Source organism: Cercospora beticola, chromosome 3 (genome assembly GCF_033473495.1).
Source record: "Cercospora beticola chromosome 3, complete sequence".
NCBI lineage: Eukaryota > Fungi > Ascomycota > Dothideomycetes > Mycosphaerellales > Mycosphaerellaceae > Cercospora > Cercospora beticola.
Genome location: NC_088937.1, coordinates 2,442,766 through 2,463,168, shown reverse-complemented (window position 1 = coordinate 2,463,168; position 20,403 = coordinate 2,442,766). Strand labels below are relative to the sequence as shown.

General features: G+C 53.7%; 11 protein-coding genes across 11 annotated transcripts; 4 read left to right on the top strand and 7 right to left on the bottom strand.

Moving 5' to 3' along the window:
* Nucleotides 1-62: 62 nt before the first annotated feature.
* Nucleotides 63-1,004, top strand: RHO25_004940 (uncharacterized protein; the record flags this gene model as incomplete). Its single annotated transcript, XM_023595850.1, has 2 exons — nt 63-378; nt 433-1,004. 2 exons carry the CDS (start codon nt 63-65, stop codon nt 1,002-1,004), a joined length of 888 nt encoding a protein of 295 aa, XP_023457948.1.
* Nucleotides 1,005-1,587: 583 nt separating this feature from the next.
* RHO25_004939 (uncharacterized protein) lies at nt 1,588-2,114 on the bottom strand (the record flags this gene model as incomplete). Its single annotated transcript, XM_023595849.1, has 2 exons — nt 1,588-1,907; nt 1,970-2,114. 2 exons carry the CDS (start codon nt 2,112-2,114, stop codon nt 1,588-1,590), a joined length of 465 nt encoding a protein of 154 aa, XP_023457947.1.
* Nucleotides 2,115-2,511: 397 nt separating this feature from the next.
* On the bottom strand, nt 2,512-4,204 carry ERG5 (RNA polymerase C-22 sterol desaturase; the record flags this gene model as incomplete). Its single annotated transcript, XM_023595848.2, has 2 exons — nt 2,512-3,953; nt 4,027-4,204. 2 exons carry the CDS (start codon nt 4,202-4,204, stop codon nt 2,512-2,514), a joined length of 1,620 nt encoding a protein of 539 aa, XP_023457077.1.
* Nucleotides 4,205-4,821: 617 nt separating this feature from the next.
* RHO25_004937 (uncharacterized protein) lies at nt 4,822-6,033 on the bottom strand (the record flags this gene model as incomplete). The annotated part of the gene is made up of 1 exon (XM_023595847.2): nt 4,822-6,033. One exon carries the CDS (start codon nt 6,031-6,033, stop codon nt 4,822-4,824), a length of 1,212 nt encoding a protein of 403 aa, XP_023457078.1.
* Nucleotides 6,034-6,504: 471 nt separating this feature from the next.
* On the top strand, nt 6,505-8,505 carry RHO25_004936 (uncharacterized protein; the record flags this gene model as incomplete). Its single annotated transcript, XM_023595846.2, has 1 exon — nt 6,505-8,505. The coding sequence occupies one exon, from the start codon at nt 6,505-6,507 to the stop codon at nt 8,503-8,505; it is 2,001 nt and encodes a 666-aa protein (XP_023457086.1).
* Nucleotides 8,506-8,684: 179 nt separating this feature from the next.
* Nucleotides 8,685-9,664, bottom strand: RHO25_004935 (uncharacterized protein; the record flags this gene model as incomplete). Its single annotated transcript, XM_023595845.1, has 3 exons — nt 8,685-8,947; nt 9,003-9,188; nt 9,238-9,664. 3 exons carry the CDS (start codon nt 9,662-9,664, stop codon nt 8,685-8,687), a joined length of 876 nt encoding a protein of 291 aa, XP_023457087.1.
* A 177-nt stretch (nt 9,665-9,841) lies between these two features.
* On the bottom strand, nt 9,842-10,269 carry RHO25_004934 (uncharacterized protein; the record flags this gene model as incomplete). The annotated part of the gene is made up of 2 exons (XM_023595844.1): nt 9,842-10,189; nt 10,246-10,269. The coding sequence occupies 2 exons, from the start codon at nt 10,267-10,269 to the stop codon at nt 9,842-9,844; spliced, it is 372 nt and encodes a 123-aa protein (XP_023457084.1).
* A 559-nt stretch (nt 10,270-10,828) lies between these two features.
* Nucleotides 10,829-12,439, bottom strand: RHO25_004933 (uncharacterized protein; the record flags this gene model as incomplete). The annotated part of the gene is made up of 3 exons (XM_023595843.1): nt 10,829-11,999; nt 12,065-12,272; nt 12,328-12,439. The coding sequence occupies 3 exons, from the start codon at nt 12,437-12,439 to the stop codon at nt 10,829-10,831; spliced, it is 1,491 nt and encodes a 496-aa protein (XP_023457085.1).
* Nucleotides 12,440-13,210: 771 nt separating this feature from the next.
* On the bottom strand, nt 13,211-13,969 carry RHO25_004932 (uncharacterized protein; the record flags this gene model as incomplete). The annotated part of the gene is made up of 1 exon (XM_023595842.2): nt 13,211-13,969. The coding sequence occupies one exon, from the start codon at nt 13,967-13,969 to the stop codon at nt 13,211-13,213; it is 759 nt and encodes a 252-aa protein (XP_023457081.2).
* A 2,176-nt stretch (nt 13,970-16,145) lies between these two features.
* On the top strand, nt 16,146-17,572 carry RHO25_004931 (uncharacterized protein; the record flags this gene model as incomplete). The annotated part of the gene is made up of 4 exons (XM_023595840.2): nt 16,146-16,328; nt 16,395-16,570; nt 16,629-17,173; nt 17,223-17,572. The coding sequence occupies 4 exons, from the start codon at nt 16,146-16,148 to the stop codon at nt 17,570-17,572; spliced, it is 1,254 nt and encodes a 417-aa protein (XP_023457082.1).
* A 1,497-nt stretch (nt 17,573-19,069) lies between these two features.
* RHO25_004930 (uncharacterized protein) lies at nt 19,070-20,335 on the top strand (the record flags this gene model as incomplete). The annotated part of the gene is made up of 1 exon (XM_023595839.2): nt 19,070-20,335. One exon carries the CDS (start codon nt 19,070-19,072, stop codon nt 20,333-20,335), a length of 1,266 nt encoding a protein of 421 aa, XP_023457079.2.
* Nucleotides 20,336-20,403: the final 68 nt, after the last annotated feature.

The window sequence follows — 20,403 nt, the reverse complement described above, 5'->3', positions numbered from 1 at the left end:
CTTCTTCTGCTGTCCTTTCTGCACGACGCAACAACTTTTGCGATTTTTCGCTACCGAAAAAGATGTCAAGATTCGCTCTACTGGCCTCTTTGGTCATTAATTTGGCACGTGCTGATTATACAGAATGGTATTTCAGCGGGAATAACTCGTGTCCTGGGTTGGGGATCGCGTGTAATGCGCCCGAATCTTTGTGTGCGTATGATAGCGTTGTGGACAAGTATTACTGCTGTTCGGGCGCGAGTTATAATGTCTGTCGAGCTTTTGCTGCGGATTGTGGTGGGAGTAATGGAGGTCCGTCGTCTTCGCAGCAAGAGTGTACTTCGGATTCTGTTTCTTGGTGCTGTTTGAACAGTCGGGAGAGCTGTACGCAGCGGACTGGTGAGTGGGAGTTTCTACGAAGTGTTTCTGGTATGAAAGCTGATTCGTGTGCAGGTCAGATTAATGTTTGCATCGCATCGCAAGATAATCCTATTGGAGAGGTGTCGCAAAGTCTCATTAATGAGACATATACGTCGCTATCGTCTGCTAGTCCTTCGGCGAGTACGTTCTCGGTGGATGTAGCTTCGTTGGTTTCTCGAGCTACTGCGACATCTACATCTTCGTCAGCGACATCGACATCGATCAGCTCGCCTACTTCGACTGCTTCCGAAACAGCCTCTCCACCAAGCGAAGACAGCGACAGTGGAGTCTCAGGAGGCACTATTGCTGGTGCCGTAGTCGGAGGCATGGCAGGTCTCGCTTTGATCGGTGCTCTGGTATGGTTCCTGCTGCGAAGAAGAGCTCGTCATACACACGCGCCTGTTCCAACGTCCCCTACCGGAGGTCAAGCCGAGAAGCACGATCATTTCGGAGCTGTATCTCCGGGTTACAGCACGCCGGCGCCGGAGTACCATCTTTCTGAGATGGAAGGCACACACGAGATCAAAGAGATGCCTGGAGGTGCGACACACCAGGTTAAGGAATTGCCATCTGAACAGAGTGAGCCAAGGGAGCTGCCGGCTTGATCGCGATTTGCGATTCTAGATTCGCATACGATGAGGCTAGTGGAGCAACGAGACGCCGTCGAATTTGCAAGCCGATGGAAGTAACTTCGTCCCCGCGAGCTACGCGTCTACCACAGCGACGACCAGAAGGCAGGATTGAAGTATGCCACACGGCGGAGGGCGCCAGAAGCCAGAGTCCCTCACAATCGACGCTCTGTCGAGTCCCCGCCTGAAGAGATTGAGCTGTTGTCTTGCACAGTCTCGTGGGACCAGCTCAGGCACGAGCGTGTGTTGACGGGACCGAATACGACGCCTGTTTCGTTCGAGGGAACTCTGGCCTGCTTCGGCGGCAGTCGACTATCTCTCGCCGAGCGGTTTCTGCGAGTGGTCGCTTGATCGGCTGAAGATCTTGATATCTTTGCACTGAAGCGAGCAGCAGATACATATCGCTGTACCATGATACCCAACCTGATTTGGAGTTGTTGTTCCTATACACGATCGAGGCGTTGTTCTGTAGAAGTTCGTTGGTACTAAGACCTAGAGCGTAAGCGCCATACATTTATTCCTACAGTCTCTCTACAGTATCCATCGAACAACACCCATGTCATCGCTGCACAGCATACAAATATGTATAAAACCTCACCAGCGCCTCCACTCCCACCAGATCCCCCTCCCTCATCAATCTCGCAATATCAATGTTCAACGGACTATCCGGTTCCGCCCCAGCACTCAACAACTGCTCAATAGCTTCCAAAGTGCTCACAATGCCATACGCAGGCGTCCAACTCGTCTTCAACAGATCCAAACAAATCTCTCCAGTTTTGAAATTCACGTTCGGATGGCAGATGGGCGTTTGGAAGCGGATTTCGGGTGGGGTGTTGGGGTATGAGGAGGGGACTGTGATTAGGAGGTTCCATTGGCCGCCTGTTTCTGAGAGTTAGTGATTCTGTTGATTTAAGGGGAGTTGGGGAGTGAAATGTCTTTACCTTCGTAAGCAGTTCCCTCGGGCCCTCGTAGCACAGCAGCCAGTTGAAATACATCGTCATCGCTGACAGGTGCGAGATGGGTGAGGGCCGCAGAGGGTTCGCGGTTGTACGCGTCTAGTTCTTTGATGAGCCGCTTGGTCGCCATATTTACACGCCTTCGTTCGGTGTTGAAGGTGGAAGGAGACGCGATGCAACAAACTTCCACACGACGAGGAGAGAAGCTACAGCTCCAGGAAGCTTTTCGGGAGCGGCGCAACCCTTGATGCCGAGGTTTGCGGGCCACTCACTCTACACGCTGGCGGTCACTTGGACAGGAGTACGACACGAACCTCAACAAGAAAACTGTTTTGGAAGTGAAGTCTTGAGAAGCACATACACGTGGGTCAAAACTTTCCATTACATTTAAGGTTGTCGTGCTCTGCCTCACTTGAGTGACAAGAGCCTTTTTCATCCTCTATAGCCATCGGCTATGTAATGCTAATTGCGCACTGTTTGCGCTTCACGCTCGCTAAAAATTGGAATGAACAGGAAACATAGCCAGCCTAAGCGGCTGTCCGTTTTGTGAACTGCAGCAATAAATCATCCATCGGGAAGATAGTGGCAAACACCTTGATGTCTTCACTCGTTGGTGTGATCTTGTGCGTCCAGTCATACGACTTGGTCAACTTGTGCAGGAGAAGCATCAAGTTCAACGTCGCGTATGTCTGGCCCAGGCAGTAATGAGGACCAGTGCCGAACACGAGCCAATTCTTTCCTTGTTCCTCCGCGTTACCGGTGATCCATCGCTCAGGCACGAACTCATCGGGTTGCTCGTACGCTTCTGGGTCGTGAAGAGACAGCCACGTTGACGGAATAATCATCGTGCCCTTCTTTGCGACATAGTTGCTTTCTGGGATCGGGAAGTCCTTCTTGACGAGGTATGGAACCATGAGGACTGGTGGGCGGTATCGGAGCGTCTCCTTGACGACAGCGCGAGTAAAAGTCATGCTCTCCAGGGTATCCAGGGAGATTGGCTCGTCTGCGTATGGGTGCAACCTGTCGGCCTCCTCGCGCACCTTTTGGTAGATCTCGGGTCGATCAGCAACGAGCTGGAGCAGCCACGATGCAGCGCTGGATGTGGCATCCTGCGAGGCGAACAAGAAAGTGAAGACGGTCATGGAGATTTCGAGATCGGTGAAGTTGCGGAGAATCATCGCAGGCTTCTCCTCGGCTGGGACATTCTCGCCGTTGGCAATGCGTTCTCGGTAGCGATCAGACTCAATCATCTGCAGTATCCAGCGATCCATGATGCACTCTGGCTGAGCACCCTTTTGCCTCATCCTGACTCTGGCCTTGGCAGCACAGTTCGAGAAGGCCTCGAGCACCTTGTCCGCGCACTTCTTGCCGTACCAAGTCTTGGTGAATGGCAGAATGATGGGGAAGTTGACAAGCTCCAATGCAGCGGTAATCATGTAGTAGTCGTCTGCAACCTTCTTGACCTGCTCCCGTGACATGTAGTGGCCGACGAATGTGCGGCACGAGACAGCGCACATCAACTCGCGGAGCTGGTACACAAATGGCTTGTGCTCTCCCGCAGCAGTGCTCTCACTGAGGAAGTCATTGAAGTATTCGTTGTAGACCTCCTCTTGACCTGGCAGATAGGTCTCCAGTGCGTTGCGCGTGAACAGACCATTGAGGCCCTTGCGATATTCGACATGCTCCTTGCCATCCAAAAATACCCAGTTCTCGGGGCGGAGCAGCTTGTGAGCCACGTCCACCACGCACGGCTTGACGTACATGGGGCTGTTCAGGACCTTGCGAGCCATGTCGCGCGTGGCCGCAATGACGACGAATTTATGGAAGACGGACACGCATGACAGCGGGCCGGACAGCCATTTGGTGTAGTATTTGCCAAATTCAGGATTGACAGAATCGAGGAACGGGCCAATGAAGGGGATTTTCCATGAGTCGCCTGCGAGGGGTCCTTTCAACTGCCAGTAGGAGACTGCCACACACGCCACGATCAGCACACTGCTCCCCATGTCCATCCTTGCAATAGCTGCACTGCTGGCACTTACTCTGATCGTAGATGACTGCTGCCAAGAAGACAGTCAGGAACACGCCAAACCAGCTTACTGGTGTGAAATTATGCCATGCTTTGCTGAGAATGCCGGTGTTGGCGGATGCGATCACGGCGTGTATTGTGTCCGGCAATGCGGTGGACGAGGCATTGAAGGTCTCTCGGATGGAAGCCATTGCGGCGGCTGGCGAGGTGTTCGCAGATGGCCACGCGCGTGCTGTTTCACGTTCCCTCGATGTGCAGGCAAGCGGTGGTCGTGTGAGCGAATCTTTTTGTTGCCCGGGCGGCGATCCCTTGAAAAGCCAATTGCCCAATGCCTCTTGCCCCAGCTCTTCCCAGCTCGCGTGCCGTTCTCGCCGCACTTCTGCTGTTCGATCCTGCTGGCAGCACGCAGTCCAAAGAAAATGGCTGCAGTGAGCAAAACACACAGCAACAGCAGCAGGAGAAGTCAGCGAAAAGTGCGAGCGGGTAGTGAGAGGGGACTTTTGGCACCACAAATGAGACGGTTCGAACATCGTACGAGCGCATTACCACCCTGCCCGCTGATTGGCCCACCCGTCGCACAATGCGGATAAGCATCAAAGACTAACTTACCGCATTACACGCTGAATCATGACTTCATGAACTCTTCACTGCACTCGACTGCTACGCGTCCACCGCCTCGGTCACACACCGCGAAGTCCGACGATGCCTCTGCGCACTCCTGGCCATTTGGCGACATGTTGCAGTCCTTGTGGCCGCGATACGCGACCTTCCCGCACAACCGACCATGATCGCCTCCGAAAGTGCGACTTTATGCACGTCGGCACGAGCAAGACCTAGTTGGGATCAGGGACCACCTGACGAGCAGGTCGTTCGACGAAAGCTTTGCGCAAGGGTCTCTCTTGCTGCTGACCAGCACCTTGATGCCATGTTCCGCACCCGTGGCCATAAGCTTGTCCTTGACAGCTGGTGGACAGTGGTCCCATCCCAGCTCGAGAACATTGACGTGCTTCGGGTCGAGTCGCTTGAGACATGCGGCAACCTCCTCGAAATACCACTGAAGCTGCTGTGGCAATTCTCTCCATACTCCGAGACCGAGTCCGGCCAAGAAGAGATGCGCCTTGACTTCTTCTGCTGCAGCGCGACTGTCTGCCTCAAGGAGCGCCGTCTCGATGGAGATTCTAATACGACCCTTGTACACGCTCTTGTCGAACGTCTGCTGGAAGTATCCGGCATCATACATTTTGACGCCCTCAGGAGTGCTGTCGGGATCGAAGAAATCACGAAAAATCTTCGTCAGTCTCGGATCTTGAGCATATGCGCTCTTCTTGTTGTGTCCCAAACCGCAGATCGGATGGTCAATCTGTCCCGTCGCGTGGAATCTGTTACCGACAAGGCCGACTATGATCCCTCGCTTCTGATGCAGCTTGGACTCGTCTATCTTCGCTGCATTGTTCCGAGCGCCCGTGTTGATGAAGAAAGTGGGTCCACTGGAGCCGATCAGAGACGAAAGCATCATTTCATCGTAAGATAGATAATCTTTCAGATGGATCTCGCCCTCGTCGTCTTTGCCTACGCGGAGCCAGTCTTGGTGGGCATTGGGAATGACTCGCTTATCTCGAAGCACAGTGAAGTCTGAGGCATTCGTAAAGTGCAACGCGCGCTTCTTGATCAGTCGGGCTGCCAGATCGTGCGCGTTCATTTGGGCATACAGACCCTGCTCGAGATTAGACCCGCGCTTGCGTTTGAATTCTAGAAACGAGCTGAACAGCTGAGGCAACCTTGGATGAAGTATGACATTCGTCTCTAGTGCATCGCGAGCAATCTGGTTCTGGTCGAAACTGGAGATCTGGTTGCTCTTTGCTGGGAGCTCCCAAGGGGACTCGGACAAGAAGTCGAGTGGTGCAGCCCGAGGTGTCCATTCCGGGTCGTGTGTGCTGTTCTGTGACTTGATCTTCTTTGCAGCTGGCTTCGGCATGGTCTGTAATTCTGCATCGAGCTGTTCGACACGATTACGCTTCATGGTGGGTACTGGAGTCGCCGTAGGTCTGCTTTGTTTTTTGTATTCGATCGAGCTTTCGGTGATTTGGTAAGGTTGGTGTTGACAGTGCTAAGCAGTTTCAAGCTTCCAGGTGATTTGGGAACAGGTACTTGTAGGAAAAGAGGGCTTTGTGTCGCACATCTTCTCCTACGGGTAAGTCACACCCCTCGTTCTATTCACTTTCTCCAAATCAACACAAAGAGGCACGTGACCAGTCACTGCACACTGTCAACTGCTCGATCGTCAAAGCACTGCAGGATTGAACAACACCGGACGATGAGTCGCAATACCTTGCAATCGCATTGTGACTCAGGTGTCGCTGCTTGACAGCTGTTCAGATGTTGGGCAGGCGCCTACAGCGCCAAGAGAGTATGAATCCTTCGACTGTGCCGCAAAACAACAATACATATACCAGGTCAAGTCTCTTGGGAACTTCCACTGCATCACATCAACATGGCAAGGTCCTATAATCGGCTGCTCACCGCAGTCTTGGCCTTGCTACTTCTGCTACCATCAACCTTTGCAGCCGCCTGTACACCACAACCAACTGATCGGGTTGTGAAATATGACAAAGCATCGAAGTCTCAGCCAAATGGCCAAGTTCTAAAAGATATTCTGGACGCGACATCAGCTTGCGAGCCACTTCGTGTACTCAGATTCGAGGGTCGGAGCGGTCACATGAACGCGACTGCGATCGACGAAACACTGCGCGCTCTGACGACACCGCTTGAGGATGTTCACTGGAGCGTACGAGAGCCCATACCCAGTTCTACTCTGCGGACCCTGGAGGAGCTCCATCCTTCTGCACGCTTGCACTATAAGATGCCTTTCGGTTACTACGTGTCGACGGACGATGTGAACGAAGGTGGCAAGCTCGTGTCTTGGAAGGATTTATTCAAGCGGAACTCGAACAAACGAATGTCCTCCCTCGGGAGTATCGTGTCCGCAGCCAATCTATACTCGTTGGATGCCACCCTACATGACAGGAGCCTAGAGACGCCTGACGACTTACCACTGGTACACGAAGTCCTCACCACTTGCAAGAACCTTCGAGAGCTCAACCTGGACATCGTGAACGTTATGACTTGTACGCCAGCATCTAATCCTCGCGCATTCGATTTTGTCAAGAATCCTGCGCCGATGGCAGCATTGGAAGTTCTCAAGATCAAGGGGAGATATGATATCGAGGCTACAAGCAGAGGAGAGATGAAAAGTGAATCTTGGAGCGTCCCAAAGTCTCAGTACTTCTATAAGCCGTGGTCGTGGCTTCCGGACGCACTGTTGGATTCGATCCGGTGGAGATTTGGAGACAGTGCTTTGATGAACACCACTGCATATGACGAAGCCCTGCACCTTGAATGGGCTGAGAATGCCCGCTTAATAGAATTGCGAGGTCCAGAAAACTTGGTTGCTTGGATGAGCAAGATGGACTGGTCCAAACTTCGAGTCTTGCATCTTGTTGAAGCAGAACGCAAAGTCCTGGAGCGATTGGGACCTGTTCTCTCGAATATCGAGGAGTTGAATCTGGGATATGGCTCTGGACCTGCAGCTGAAGTCTTGCCCACATTTGTGCGAAACCTCACAGGCCCACTGACAAAGCTGTGCGTACGCAATTACGACTTCAAAGACAACTACACGGAGTTCATTCGGGCCCTCGGCGAGAGCTCTGGCGGGCATCTGCAATCCCTATGCCTCACAGAACACTCAGAGTACCGCCACCAGTATTGCTCCGGCTCTGACGAGAAACAAAAGTCCATGCCTCATCACTGTCCGACTTACTACACAGACCGCCCCTACCTTACCTCCTCCGACCTGCATCTCCTCGCCCAAAACATCACAAATCTCACTTCTCTGAACTTCGACCTCCGCCGCCTCACTCCCAACATCAGCGATCCCACCACCTGGACCATCGACGAATCAACTCTGTACCTTGCAGCAAGCCCATCATTCCCCCATCTCCAGAACCTTACCCTCCACCTCGACGCCCCAGAAATGACGTACAAACGCGCCGGAATTTGGTTCGATAGACAAGGTTACCTGAACCGTCCCTCAGAAATAAAATTCCCAACCGAGCCGACGCTGAACAGAACTTACGTATCGCAACTATTCGATAGAATCAACAACTTGCGTACAGAAACAGGATTAGAAAAGCTAGGGCAGCTAGAAATCATAGTCGGGAGATGGAATCAGAGGGATACTGAATTCGGGATGATGGGTGCGCCGAATGAGTTGGTTGGAAATTGGATTTGTGATTCCAAGGACCCTCTGAGGTCGGTCAGTGCAATGGGAGAATGTTATGGAGGTAATGCACCTTTGGAGTCGATATATGGAAGAGCCGTGGGGAAGGAACCATATTCGAACGATTGGAGTCAGCCGGATAAGCCTGATTTGGAATATGAAGACGACTATGGAATGTTGGAGCTTGATGACCTTAATGACATTGCGGAGTGGTGAAGTTTGGATGCTGTTATTCATTGATGGCGTTCTGTGATGAACATCGAAGATACATGGCTTCCGATGGCAGCAATCGGGGTTCTTTTATTTGCATGTAAACGGCTGCCTCCAAAATTCGAGCGAAAATATTGTCGTCAACATCGCTTTGTCACATGTTCCGAATTTGAAACTTCCCATGATCATTGTGACTCTGACCAGTATGGTGATAGTGGTCCGTGGTAGCTGCTTTCCTCTACACCTCGTTCCTCCGACGAAGCTATCGTGTCCAGATCAACCTTCTGCCGCTTCGCAGAAGAGCCATTGGCAGTCTTGGCGGTTTCCCTGTCAGACTCGCTTCTGTCACGCTTGTTGCTACCTGTGTCGAGCCTTCGGGTAAGCTCCAATTTCGGCAGAGCACTCTGCACATAGGTGATAGTCTTGGTCGTGTGAACAATTCCTTTGTCTAGTGTGATATGTTAGTCCATGCTCTGAGATATCAAGTTGATGTGAATACGAACATGTGGTTTCGTAGTGGAAGAGCACGTTGAGTGGAAACCCAGCAGCACCCGTGGCAGGAACGAAGTACGCTCGATCTTGATCTGTCTTTGGGTGTCGTTCAACCACTTTCCGTCCGCGCTGCAGCGTGATCACGATCTGCCCAACATCATGCTCTTGCGGGGCGAGCGGACACCCGTGGCAATTGACTTGTGCAAGTCAGTCATGAGCTCAAAACACTGCATCATATATCTGTACCGGGCTGAAGCTCAGCAGTGGCAAGTGCCAACCTCCGATGACCTTCGAAGCAATTGTTGTGGTATCGGATCTCATCTTCAGCTCTAGGCTTCGGAGGAAAGTCATTGTCGTTTGGACGCGAGATGTACTCAACAGCTTCGGCAGGGCCGTCGTCCAGGGAGAAGGCCATTCTCAATGCATTCTCGCCCATCCAATCGAACCGCTCCATAAGGAAGACGTGAAGGACAAAGCATTCTTGTGTGATACGGTTTGGAGTTGTGCATTCGCCGTCCTCGTAGCTGGCCAGTAGTGGCGGGGAAGAATATTGTGGATGTGGGTTGCCGCTGTCGATCCGCTGGCAGAAGACCTCGACAATGCCTGTTGAGTCGAACATCGTGTCCGGCGGATTGTGAGGGTCACTTGTGTAGCACGAGGATTTGGAGGACATGTCGAGATGGCGTGGGTCTTCGTAGGCAGTTGCAGGTGCATCGCGACTTCCCAGCTTCCAACACCGCACTTGCCTTCCAACCTGTGCTGACGCGACGCGTGTCGATATCGCGTATAGTACTCTCCATGCATGCGCCGGGTATGAAACCACCTGGCTCCTCTTTGGGTGTTGCTTCCCTCATCGCGACACTGATACGTCTCCGCCTCGAATTGTGCGATCTATGCGCTCCGCGTCAAAACCCGCCATTCTTTCGCCCTCGCCATCACTGAAGACCAGGTCGTCTCCACTGCCACTTCTGCTGCCTCGCCGACTGCCTGTTGCGTCCCACACTGTTTGTCTTCGGGGCACCACCATACGCATCACCAAATCGCTGATGCGATCCCGCAATCCTTCTGTGTGTCGATTCACCGTGTCCAGCGGCAGGTACTGGGCGTATCGTTCGCGGTAGTTGCGTATTAACGGAAGTATGATGAAGGAAATGATGCCGTAGAGAGCGCCAGCGATAAGAGCAGGTACGAATAGGATCTGGGAATGTGGTCAGTTGCTGCAGAGCTGCACAGCGATGGCACACGTTGACAAACCTTGACAACGTCTGTGAAAGCCATAGCTGCAGTCGTTCAAGTGAACTCAAAATTGTGCAGTTGGTTCAACACGTCTTGTTCCTCGCTCAGGAGTGATTACGCGGCGGAGCTCGTGCTCGTGCCGCCGAAGCTCACGCAGAAGGCGCTGCTGACATGATCGCACTAACTCAAAACCGACAATGCAATTATTGCCAGCTCAAATCGTGCCCTTTGGACTCTAATGATCAGCTGTGACCATTTCTCATCTCGTTGTGAACGCATACGTACCTCACACACTCTGCGTAGTTGCAAGTGAGATGTCCGTCAAAGCTGAGGCGAGGTCAAATTGGGAAAGCATCTCACAACACGACGGCAGCTACGCTCAACATGTGATGCAATGAGACGGACGGCGAGTACATGTAGCTCATGACAGACATTTTGCAATACAATCTCAAGTAAGTAGTCTAACGTTCATACAGTCTTTCGTGATAAGTCACAATATATCCCACGACGATCTTCGTTTCGTCGACCACAAGACCTCGCATTCCTGCTCCAAAATATCCTTCAAGTCACACCAAACACATCCGAGCGGGCACCGTGCTATTCACGTATACCACGTTGGCTCAGGGATTTCGCCCAGAACCTGATATCTTCCGACCTCGCGCTTCTTGTAGGCGACTGGATCGTGCAAAGAGTGAGTCCGGATGTCACGCCAGTATCGATCGAAACCGTATTTCTTGCCAGTGGCACGAGCACCGAGCATTTCGAAGATGCCGCTGGTGACTGCCAGACCGGTGTCGGTCGTCACGACTTTGACGTGAGCGACTGTTGCGGCGACTTCGCCACGGCGCTGTGCAGTGATGGCTGCGCGGCCTTGGGCGGCAGAGCCATTGCTGCCATTGGCGCCGTTGGTGTGGCCGTTCGTATGGCCTGGCTCAGGAGCCTGGAAGTTTGAGAGGGTTGAGATGGTGTAAGGTGGGTTGGGCCCAGTGGCTTTTGGGCTTGGATGAGGGTTGGCGAGCCAGTGTGGGTTGACTTTCTCCTTGAGTGTCTCAGCATCGAGGATGGTGGAGCCGAATTGTCCAGCTTCGCGATAGATGTTCGAGATTTCCGCGCCAGCACGATCGGCGAGGGCATCTGCAGCTGCGAGATGAGCTCGGTATTCGCCGTAGCGCTCGAGGATGTACCACTCATCAGTGGCTTTGTCTTTATTGTCGCCACCATATGGCCAAGCTCGTGTACCCTTCAGGGTGTATGCAGTTGCGGCACCGAGTGCTCCTTCGGCAATGCCCAAGTAGAAATTGCTGAATACCAATTGAATCGTTGGCAAGAGCAAGCTGGCGAACGGGATTCCGAGGACTTCTGGGATGGGTCGCTTGGTTGATGCGTCCCAACCAAGTGCATCACTCCATGGAACTCGAACGTTGTCAATCTTCACGGAGCCAGATTCTGTCAATCGGAGACCAACGTTGTCCCAGTTGTGGGCGAACTGGATGCCCGGCTGATCCGTCTTGACCAGCGTGAAAATGTGGTCTTCCGTGCCATCGAGCACTCCTTCGAGGACAGTGAGGTCGCTAACAACACCTCCGGTATTGAAGTTCTTAACTCCATTGAACACGATTTCCTCGCCCTCGGAAGTGATCTTAAGGTCATTGTCTCGGGGGTTGACAGCACCACCAACGAAGAAGTTGTTGCGGATAATGACTTCCTGCACACTGTCCTGCTGCTCATCCGTTCCGACAACGTTGGCAGTGGTGGACCAGAGTAAATGGTATCTGTAGTACAAATCCTGAGTTAGCCCCAATACCAAGTTGACTTTAAGGCGATGGAGTTCACCAACCCAAGCAACATGCCCAAAGATCCATCAGTCTTGGCTACCTCACGGATCACCTTGTATCCAGTCTCCCAGCTCTGACTACCTCCACCGTACTTTTGAGGTCCCAGCACCTTGAGTAAGCCGGCAGACTTCAACAGCGCTACTTCTGCCTTTGGTGATTTGTTCTCAATGTCTCGTTGCGCGGCATCCTGACCGAGGATCTCAGCAACATCTGTCGAGTAAGATTAGCCTTTCAGTCCTTCCAATGCTTTCTAGCTGGCCCTTACCTGCTGCACGCTGAAGCCACTCTTCTTGACTGCGAGGCAGACCAGCCCTCTCGAATCTTTGGTGGTGCTCGTTATAGACCGCAGGGTCAGTATAGACTCGTGCCTTGGACATGATTACTGCTCAATGGTTGTTGCAAAGACTTGATTGACAGAAAAGCTACGAGCTCGTCCCAGAAATGTGGGCACTGTTATATCTCCACCCCACAGCTATGCTGCTACCTGTATGCAGGGTGTCTCACATGCTTTATTATCATGCTCGCGCAATGCGGCTTCTTTCTCACGCAGGTCTCCAGGATCTGTGTAAACACCAATAATGTGCTCTCGCAGAGCACGCAATTGAGCTTCGCCATCGCGCTTACACCTATGGTCGAACTCAATTCCTAGGATGAGGGTGTTGAGTGGCATGCGACGAGCCGAAATGTAGCTTCACGGTGTCAAGTTCACAAATCTGCCGCGATTGCCAGAAACTAGACGTTCGCAGGCCCTGTCGGAACCATGGCGATGGGACTGGAGTTTATGCAAGTCGTCGAGCATACTGGATTGAGAGGAGCTTGGCAAGCCTCGGGATAGCCCGTTGGTGGGGCAGAGGTCCGATTCCAGCAACGGTGCTGCTGCTTCTGTCGCCTGCCGTATGCAGATCGCTGAACTCGCCTTCTCAGTACGATCCTTAGAAGAGTGCGCTTAGCGAGCCACAGCGTGATCGTCAGGTTGGGGAATGTAGAAGAGCCCTGCAGGGAGGCTTCTCGCGCTGACGGCGGTACTATCCAGCGGTGGCCGCGATTCCTGCGCGTATCATATTGAATGCTGGTATGTGCAAGTTACTCCTTCGCCAGCAATGCATTTGTTGTAGTACATCTCCAACATTACCACGATCTGTTCGCATTCATCTCCCATAACGACGTCCGTCGCCTCCGCCCCTATCGTATGGATTGGCACCACCACCGCCATATCCTCCAGCTTGGGGCCGATCGTACGATTGTGGTCCGCTGGGCGCTGGAGTAGCAGAAGGGCCGGTGTTGCCCTTTGCACCCCATAATCTGGCCTTCAGCCTGTCCTGGGCACTGCCCGCGGAAGGCGCTCCAGAACTGGTCGTTGGTGGACTCGGGTCGACCGCGCTGCCAGGGCGACTACCTGTCTGTTGTGATCCCATGGTTTGGTAGCTTCCTGCCCGCTGTGAGGGCAGAGGCCTTGCCTGCGGAGGGGCCAAATTGGTGCTGCTTGCGGAGGCCGGCTGATTACTCAGAGGCCTACGAGCGTTCCGTAGGCTCTGTGGCTGAGCAGTGACATTGCTTTGCCCGCCAGATGGTGGATCCCACAGATCACTCAGGCTGGAACTGCCTCGATTACCGCCCTGCGCTTGCGCCGTCCCATATGGACTTTTTCCGCCAGCGCTGGTCAGATAACTGCCATAGCCTCCTTGTTGACCGTACTGCTGAGGCACCGCCTTATTCTTCTCTTTTGGATCCGGGGGCAACCAAGGTGGGAATGGTCGCCCTTTCTCGGTGTAATGTGCACGTAGGACACGACAGATGTGTGTATCATCCTCCGTGTCACCGTCGTCTTCGCTCGAGAGGAGGGTCCGCCGCAGTGAATTGTACCGTGACGTCGTGTGGGTGAGCAAGTTACTCAGATAGGAGGACATGGTGATTTGCACTGCACGAGATACAGGTGGTCTGCCTGTTGGTCGTGTACTTCGTAGGCTTGCAATCGTCACCGATGCTTGATTGTCTAGCGCCGCCAAGAACCGCCCCTTCAGCTCCAGCCATTTCCGACTGAGCCACCTGGTTGTGGCGCGAGCTGCACCTGACGTCGTTCCATCAAACATCCAATGTTCGAACAAACTGTTGGCGGATCGTGCTACAGACACATCCTCACGAAACACGCACAAGCCAGCGCTCAACCGAATAACTCACAGCGAATCCGCGATCGTCTTACTCACCGCGATGCTATCGTTGTTCCGCTCGTATGTCCACTGTCACGCCCTTTGCCCTCCATAAGCAGACGGTGGACCTACCCTGTAGTCGTGCTTCCGACTCTTATCGAGACATCTACGCTGGAACTTCTTGCGACAGGTCTCTGTGCGCTGTGCGATCAAATGGAGACCTTTCTTGCCGATCTTCGCCATGCAGAACTGTCCGAAATATGCCATTGACACAGGCAGACCACTGGTAGAATCGCCCATGGATTGGTGGGTTTTCTTTGCACTAACAGGTATTCGCTGTCGCTGCGCTCAGATCCTGACATACGCCTGACATGGCTGGTGGGTACCCATAGTGATGTCAATGCCCTTCGCATGAGCTTCGCGACCTGATCGCGCAATGCCTTGAAGAGTCGGACGCTACATCGCCGCCGACACCGTTGTTGACTGTTCAGCCAGCCGCGCCAGGTGGAAGCGCATGTCGAATAATGAGCTTTGAGCGAAGGTACGTGCAAGCCCTACAAGGCATGCATTTACAGCTGCAAGCTCGCGACTTTAGACGAGCGGAGATTGAGCGGACATTCGCGCTGGGACGCTGGTCGGAACTTTCGCGGGTTCCTGCTTCGCACCAGGGCAACAGCTGAGGGGCTGCTCACAACAGCTCTGCTACGCGTGCAAGCTACTCGCGTGACTGTGAGACAGCACCCGCTCGTGCCGACTCGAGTGTCCCATCCACGGTGTGTGAGAGCAGTGCCCGAGAAGCGTAAGTAGACCCTGTCGACAGACGCGCGGCCAAATGTGGAAATAGAGACCGGCACGGCTTTGATGCCCCAGGTTGACGTGAGCAAACGATCGAACGATGCAGCAGCTCTGAAGTGGTTTGAGAAAGCAATTTTGTGAGCACGATATTCTCCGAGTATGGGCAGAGCACGACTGGCATTGGACTGCAAGACGAGAATGCTAAATATCCTCGCTGTGAGAAAGAGCTCACATTTGGCTTCCCGTTGCCCCGGGGAGATGATGTTGCTATGAGGCTCTGGACTCCGCAAAACAAAGCATTCACACATTCTCGACGTTCTGTTCTTTTGCTGCGGTCTGCGCATGGCTCCACTGCCGTCAAGCTAGCCGACGTGGTTGCTGTAGCTAATCCGGCAGCGATGTCCACGATGATGAGCGATGTGCGCTCGCGGCTCTGTCGTTGCACCACTTCCGCAATACTTCCGCCCGCACCCGGTCTCGACTGTCAGCACACATGGCTGCACTGCGCGCACGCACGCTGCAGCGGGGATGTGACACAGCACAGTGGTTGATGGCAGGAGGGCAACCCCGCTTCCAGTGCGATTGATCGGAGCAGCAGACAGGCTACACGGCCTGCAATGCATCGCCTTGGCCTGTCTTGCGAGCGTGCGCTTGCCATCGGCGAGGTGCATCGCGAGTGGGGTCGCGGCCAGTGACGTCCAACGCGTCCAGCGCTCAGTGGACGCGACTAGGTGAGGCCAACGGCGGCTCGCACTCTGCGCTTCGGCTCTGCTACGGTAGCTGTGCCCAAGCTCTGTGTTGCTGTTGCAGCGCGAGGTATATAAGAGCGGAGCAGGCGCGGCCAGCTGGTGTTTCGCACCCACTAGTTACTGCTCACCCTGCCGACTATTCGGGAAGCAGGACCGCAAGAACAAGCAGAAGCAAGGCAAGTCTTCCCCCGCATGAGATCCGCAATTGGCGTTGATCCAGAGCTTGTCGGATGTAGGGGTAGGAAGGAGCCACTAACACGCATTGATGATCGAACAGCCTTCCTCTCCGCCTCCAGCCCGCCCCCAAAAAGCTACACAGCTACTTATAAGCTCGCGTGGCTGCACTTTTGTCGACTTGAACTCCCTTCAAGACTACTCTCTACTCTTTCACAATGGTATTTGCCCGCTCCGCCCTCCGCGCTGCTCGTCCAGCCAGCTCGCTGCTTTCGCAACGCGCCACCACATCCTTCGCACACCGCGGGGCCTCGCTCTCAAAGACGGCGAGCCTCGGAGGCATCAGAACGCTGACAGCAACCTCGCGACAACAGGGCAAGGTTCTTCTCGTCCTGTACGATGTGAGTATACACCTTCCTCAAGCTTCTCCAGCTTGCTTAAAGCAATTGGCTAACCCATTTCAACAGGGCCACGAGCACGCGAAGCAGGAGCCACGCCTGCTCGGAACTACCGAGAACGAGCTCGGCCTGAGGAAGTGGATTGAGGATCAAGGCCACACCCTCGTGACAACCTCCGACAAGGAGGGCGAGAACAGCAAGTTCGATCAGGAACTCGTTGACGCCGAAGTCATCATTACCACACCGTAAGAGCTCACCAGCTGAGTGAAGCACTTGAAGGTAGCAGCAGCTTACAATCCCCAGTTTCCACCCAGGTTACCTGACTGCCGAGCGTCTCGCAAAGGCCAAGAACCTGAAGATTGCCGTCACTGCTGGTATCGGTTCTGACCACGTCGATCTCAACGCTGCCAACAAGACCAATGGCGGTATCACCGTTGCTGAGGTCACTGGATCCAACGTTGTATCTGTTGCTGAGCACGTCGTCATGACCATCCTCGTCCTCGTCCGCAACTTTGTCCCAGCCCACGAGCAGATCGCTGCTGGAGACTGGAACGTCGCTGCCGTCGCCAAGAACGAGTACGACCTCGAGGGCAAGGTTGTCGGTACCGTTGCCGTTGGCCGTATCGGTGAGCGTGTGCTCCGCAGACTGAAGCCATTCGACTGCAAGGAGCTCCTGTACTACGACTACCAGCCATTGTCGCCAGAGAAGGAGAAGGAGATTGGCTGCCGAAGAGTCGAGAACCTCGAGGAGATGTTGGCACAGTGTGATGTTGTCACCATCAACTGCCCACTCCACGAGAAGACACGCGGTCTGTTCAACAAGGAACTCATCAGCAAGATGAAGAAGGGTGCGTATACAGTAATCTCTCCAGTTCGACGCTGGCTAATTCGTTCTAGGCTCATGGCTCGTCAACACCGCTCGTGGTGCCATCGTGGTCAAGGAGGACGTCGCCGAGGCCCTGAAGTCTGGTCAGCTCCGCGGTTACGGTGGTGACGTGTGGTTCCCACAGCCAGCTCCTAAGGATCATCCACTCCGATACGCCTCTTACACCACCTGGGGTGGTGGCAACGCAACTGTTCCTCACATGTCCGGTACATCTATCGACGCCCAGGCCCGATACGCCGCAGGTGTCAAGAACATCTTGGAGGAGTACTTCAGCGGCCGTCAAAACTACAGACCTGAGGACTTGATTGTCCACCAGGGTGACTACGCCACCAAGGCTTACGGTCAGCGCAACAAGGCATAAACGACTCGGCTGGTCTGAGCAATAATGATGCCCTGCGATGCCTTTGGTGTAACGTGTATTTAGCGTGTTAAAAGAACCATTCTGTGCATATTACTGAGCAGACCTCTCCATCTCAGATTTCATACGGTTGTGTGCGGCATTCTGCTGATGATCGCAGGGTACTTCCATCGATGAGTCTTGAAGGTTGCGCTCCGATTGCTGGCGAGACTTTCGTCCTGCTGCCGCGTCCGATACTGCCGCCCTGTCGATACAATAATGTCGTGTATTGGTGGAGAAGGCTACGAAATGAAGAGCTAGGGATGAGGTCACAATAGTGCGCGGCTTTTCATCGGCAAGCACCACACGCACCGCGACATGGGGTCGGGCGCGCAACACTGCACAGTGTAAGGAGACGGAGTCGATTGGGACGGAATGGCACAGGCTGCAATAACTCTTGGATACCACACGGCACACATGTCCAGCTCTGTGCGACGGCTCAACGAGGCTCTCGCAAGGCACTGCGGTTCAGCCGTACGCGCAAGGCAGTCTGTGAGGATATTGAGCGACGAATCGTGCACAACGCTCGTCAGGTACCAGCTGTCACAGCAGTCAGTATAATAGTAGACCAAGGTAGGGCGCTACAGTACTCTATACACGAGGGACATAATTGAAAAGTATGCTACGCAGGTTTTGTATATCTTCGGCAGCTCCGGTTGCTAGTTTGCGCATGGCATTTTGCAAGGCCCGCTGTGGCTTCCACATGGTAGATTCCGCCGGAGAACGCTCCATCGGTGTTGTAACCCGTGAGTGCAGCGTGATGGCTGAAGCCACGAGGCTGTGTGATCGTAGGGCTGAAATCGGCGCACCCCACATGCGGTTGGCTTCCGTCAATTTGCTCCAATTCTCGGTCCGTTTTCGCGTGATCCTGCCCATTCTCCTTGAACTGATCAGACAGAGCTCACACATACCAGAACAGAAGCACTGTTGATGAGGAAGATACTGTCATCCTTTGCTAGGATCGCAAGACCGTGTTCGCGGACTCCCTCTGGACTTGTCAGTCCACGAAGATGGATCTTTGAACATGCACGCAGCGTTACGCCAACACGTACGCGGCAATGCCTATTGCATGCTTCCCAGCACGTCGGCTCCAAAGGATCTGCATCAGCGGCCAGCAACACATACACCGAACCCACGATATACGCGCTATCAACCGCCCCTGGACGAGCTGCTATTGCAGTAATACGCGTTTCGGGACCCGCAAGTTTGCAAATCTACCACGCGTTATGTCCAGGCAAGAAACCACCTAAGTCGCGTGTGGCAACAGTGCGAACCCTGTATGATCCAAGCGGACCACCGTCTCAAGACTCCGTGCTAGACTCAAGCGCCCTCGTCCTCTATTTTGAAGGACCGACCACGGCAACCGGTGAGGATGTGCTGGAACTCCATGTCCATGGTGGCCCGGCTATTGTTAAAGCCATCCTTGCCGCTATCTCGAGGTGCAGGACCTCAAGTGGGAGCATGATCAGATACGCAGAGCCCGGAGAGTTCACTAGAAGGGCCTTCATGAATAAGCGGCTCGATCTGACACAAGTGGAATCATTAGGAGACACACTGGCTGCTGATACCGAGCAACAGAGACGACTTTCTGTTCGCGGCACCACTGGAAGCCTTGCGAAACAGTATGAAGCATGGCGGCAACAACTGCTGTATGCGCGTGGCGAGCTCGAAGCTCTGATTGATTTCAGTGAAGATCAGCATTTCGATGAGAGTCCCAGCGAGCTTATGACTTCTGTCGCTGCGCAAGTGGAAGTGCTGCGCAAGTCACTCTTGATCCACAGTCAGAATGCCGTACGTGGCGAGCTTCTTCGTCACGGGATCAAAATCTCACTACTCGGAGCGCCCAACGCTGGCAAAAGTTCCTTGCTAAACCGCATTGTCGGTCGCGAAGCGGCAATTGTCAGTAACGAAGCTGGTACCACGCGTGACATTGTGGAAATCGGGCTTGATTTGGGAGGCTATCTCTGTCGTTTTGGCGATACAGCTGGTTTACGACGCGCAATTGAGGCAGATCTGGGAAGTGGAAAATCTGCCGAGAAGATCAACCAAATCGAGCAGGAAGGTATGCGGAGGGCGAAGGCCAGAGCCGAGGAGAGCGACCTGGTCGTTGTGGTATTCAGCTTTGAACAGACTGAGGATGGTCGTATCTGCCTCAACCTCGACCCCGAAGTCTGCCAAATGGCCGAGCGTTTGAAGAGCGAAGGGAAGAACGTCGTGGTTGTCGTCAATAAAGCGGACTTGGTCCATGATGGAACGAGCGTGGATGTCGATGCCATACAACATATCAGGAAAAGACTGCCACTGGTAGCCGACGAGTCGATCCAGGTCTTGTCGTGCCTCGATACAGATGAGGCGAGGAATGCCTTACGCTCGTTTCTCAAAGGACTTGTCACAGAGTTCGAGAAGCTAACAGCAGCTATCTCGCCCGAGCTCGGTATCGACGGCCACAGCCCAGATCAGTCAATCTGGCAAGAATCCCTGGGAGCGTCTGAGCGGCATCGGTTGCTACTCGATCAATGCATCGCCGCCCTAGACCAGTTCATGTCAGAAGCACAAGTGGAATCGAAGTCAACTATGAACGAAGGCGAAGAAGCCGACATAGTCCTCGCAGCAGAACATCTACGCGCGGCAGCTGACTGTCTCGCCAAAATCACAGGGAAAGGCGAATCTGGCGACGTTGAAGAAGTGCTAGGAGTGGTATTCGAGAAATTCTGTGTGGGAAAATGAACCATAATCATTGCATCGTTTCTGTCGTATCTCATAGCCTTCGCTGGTACATTACACAAGAAATCTCG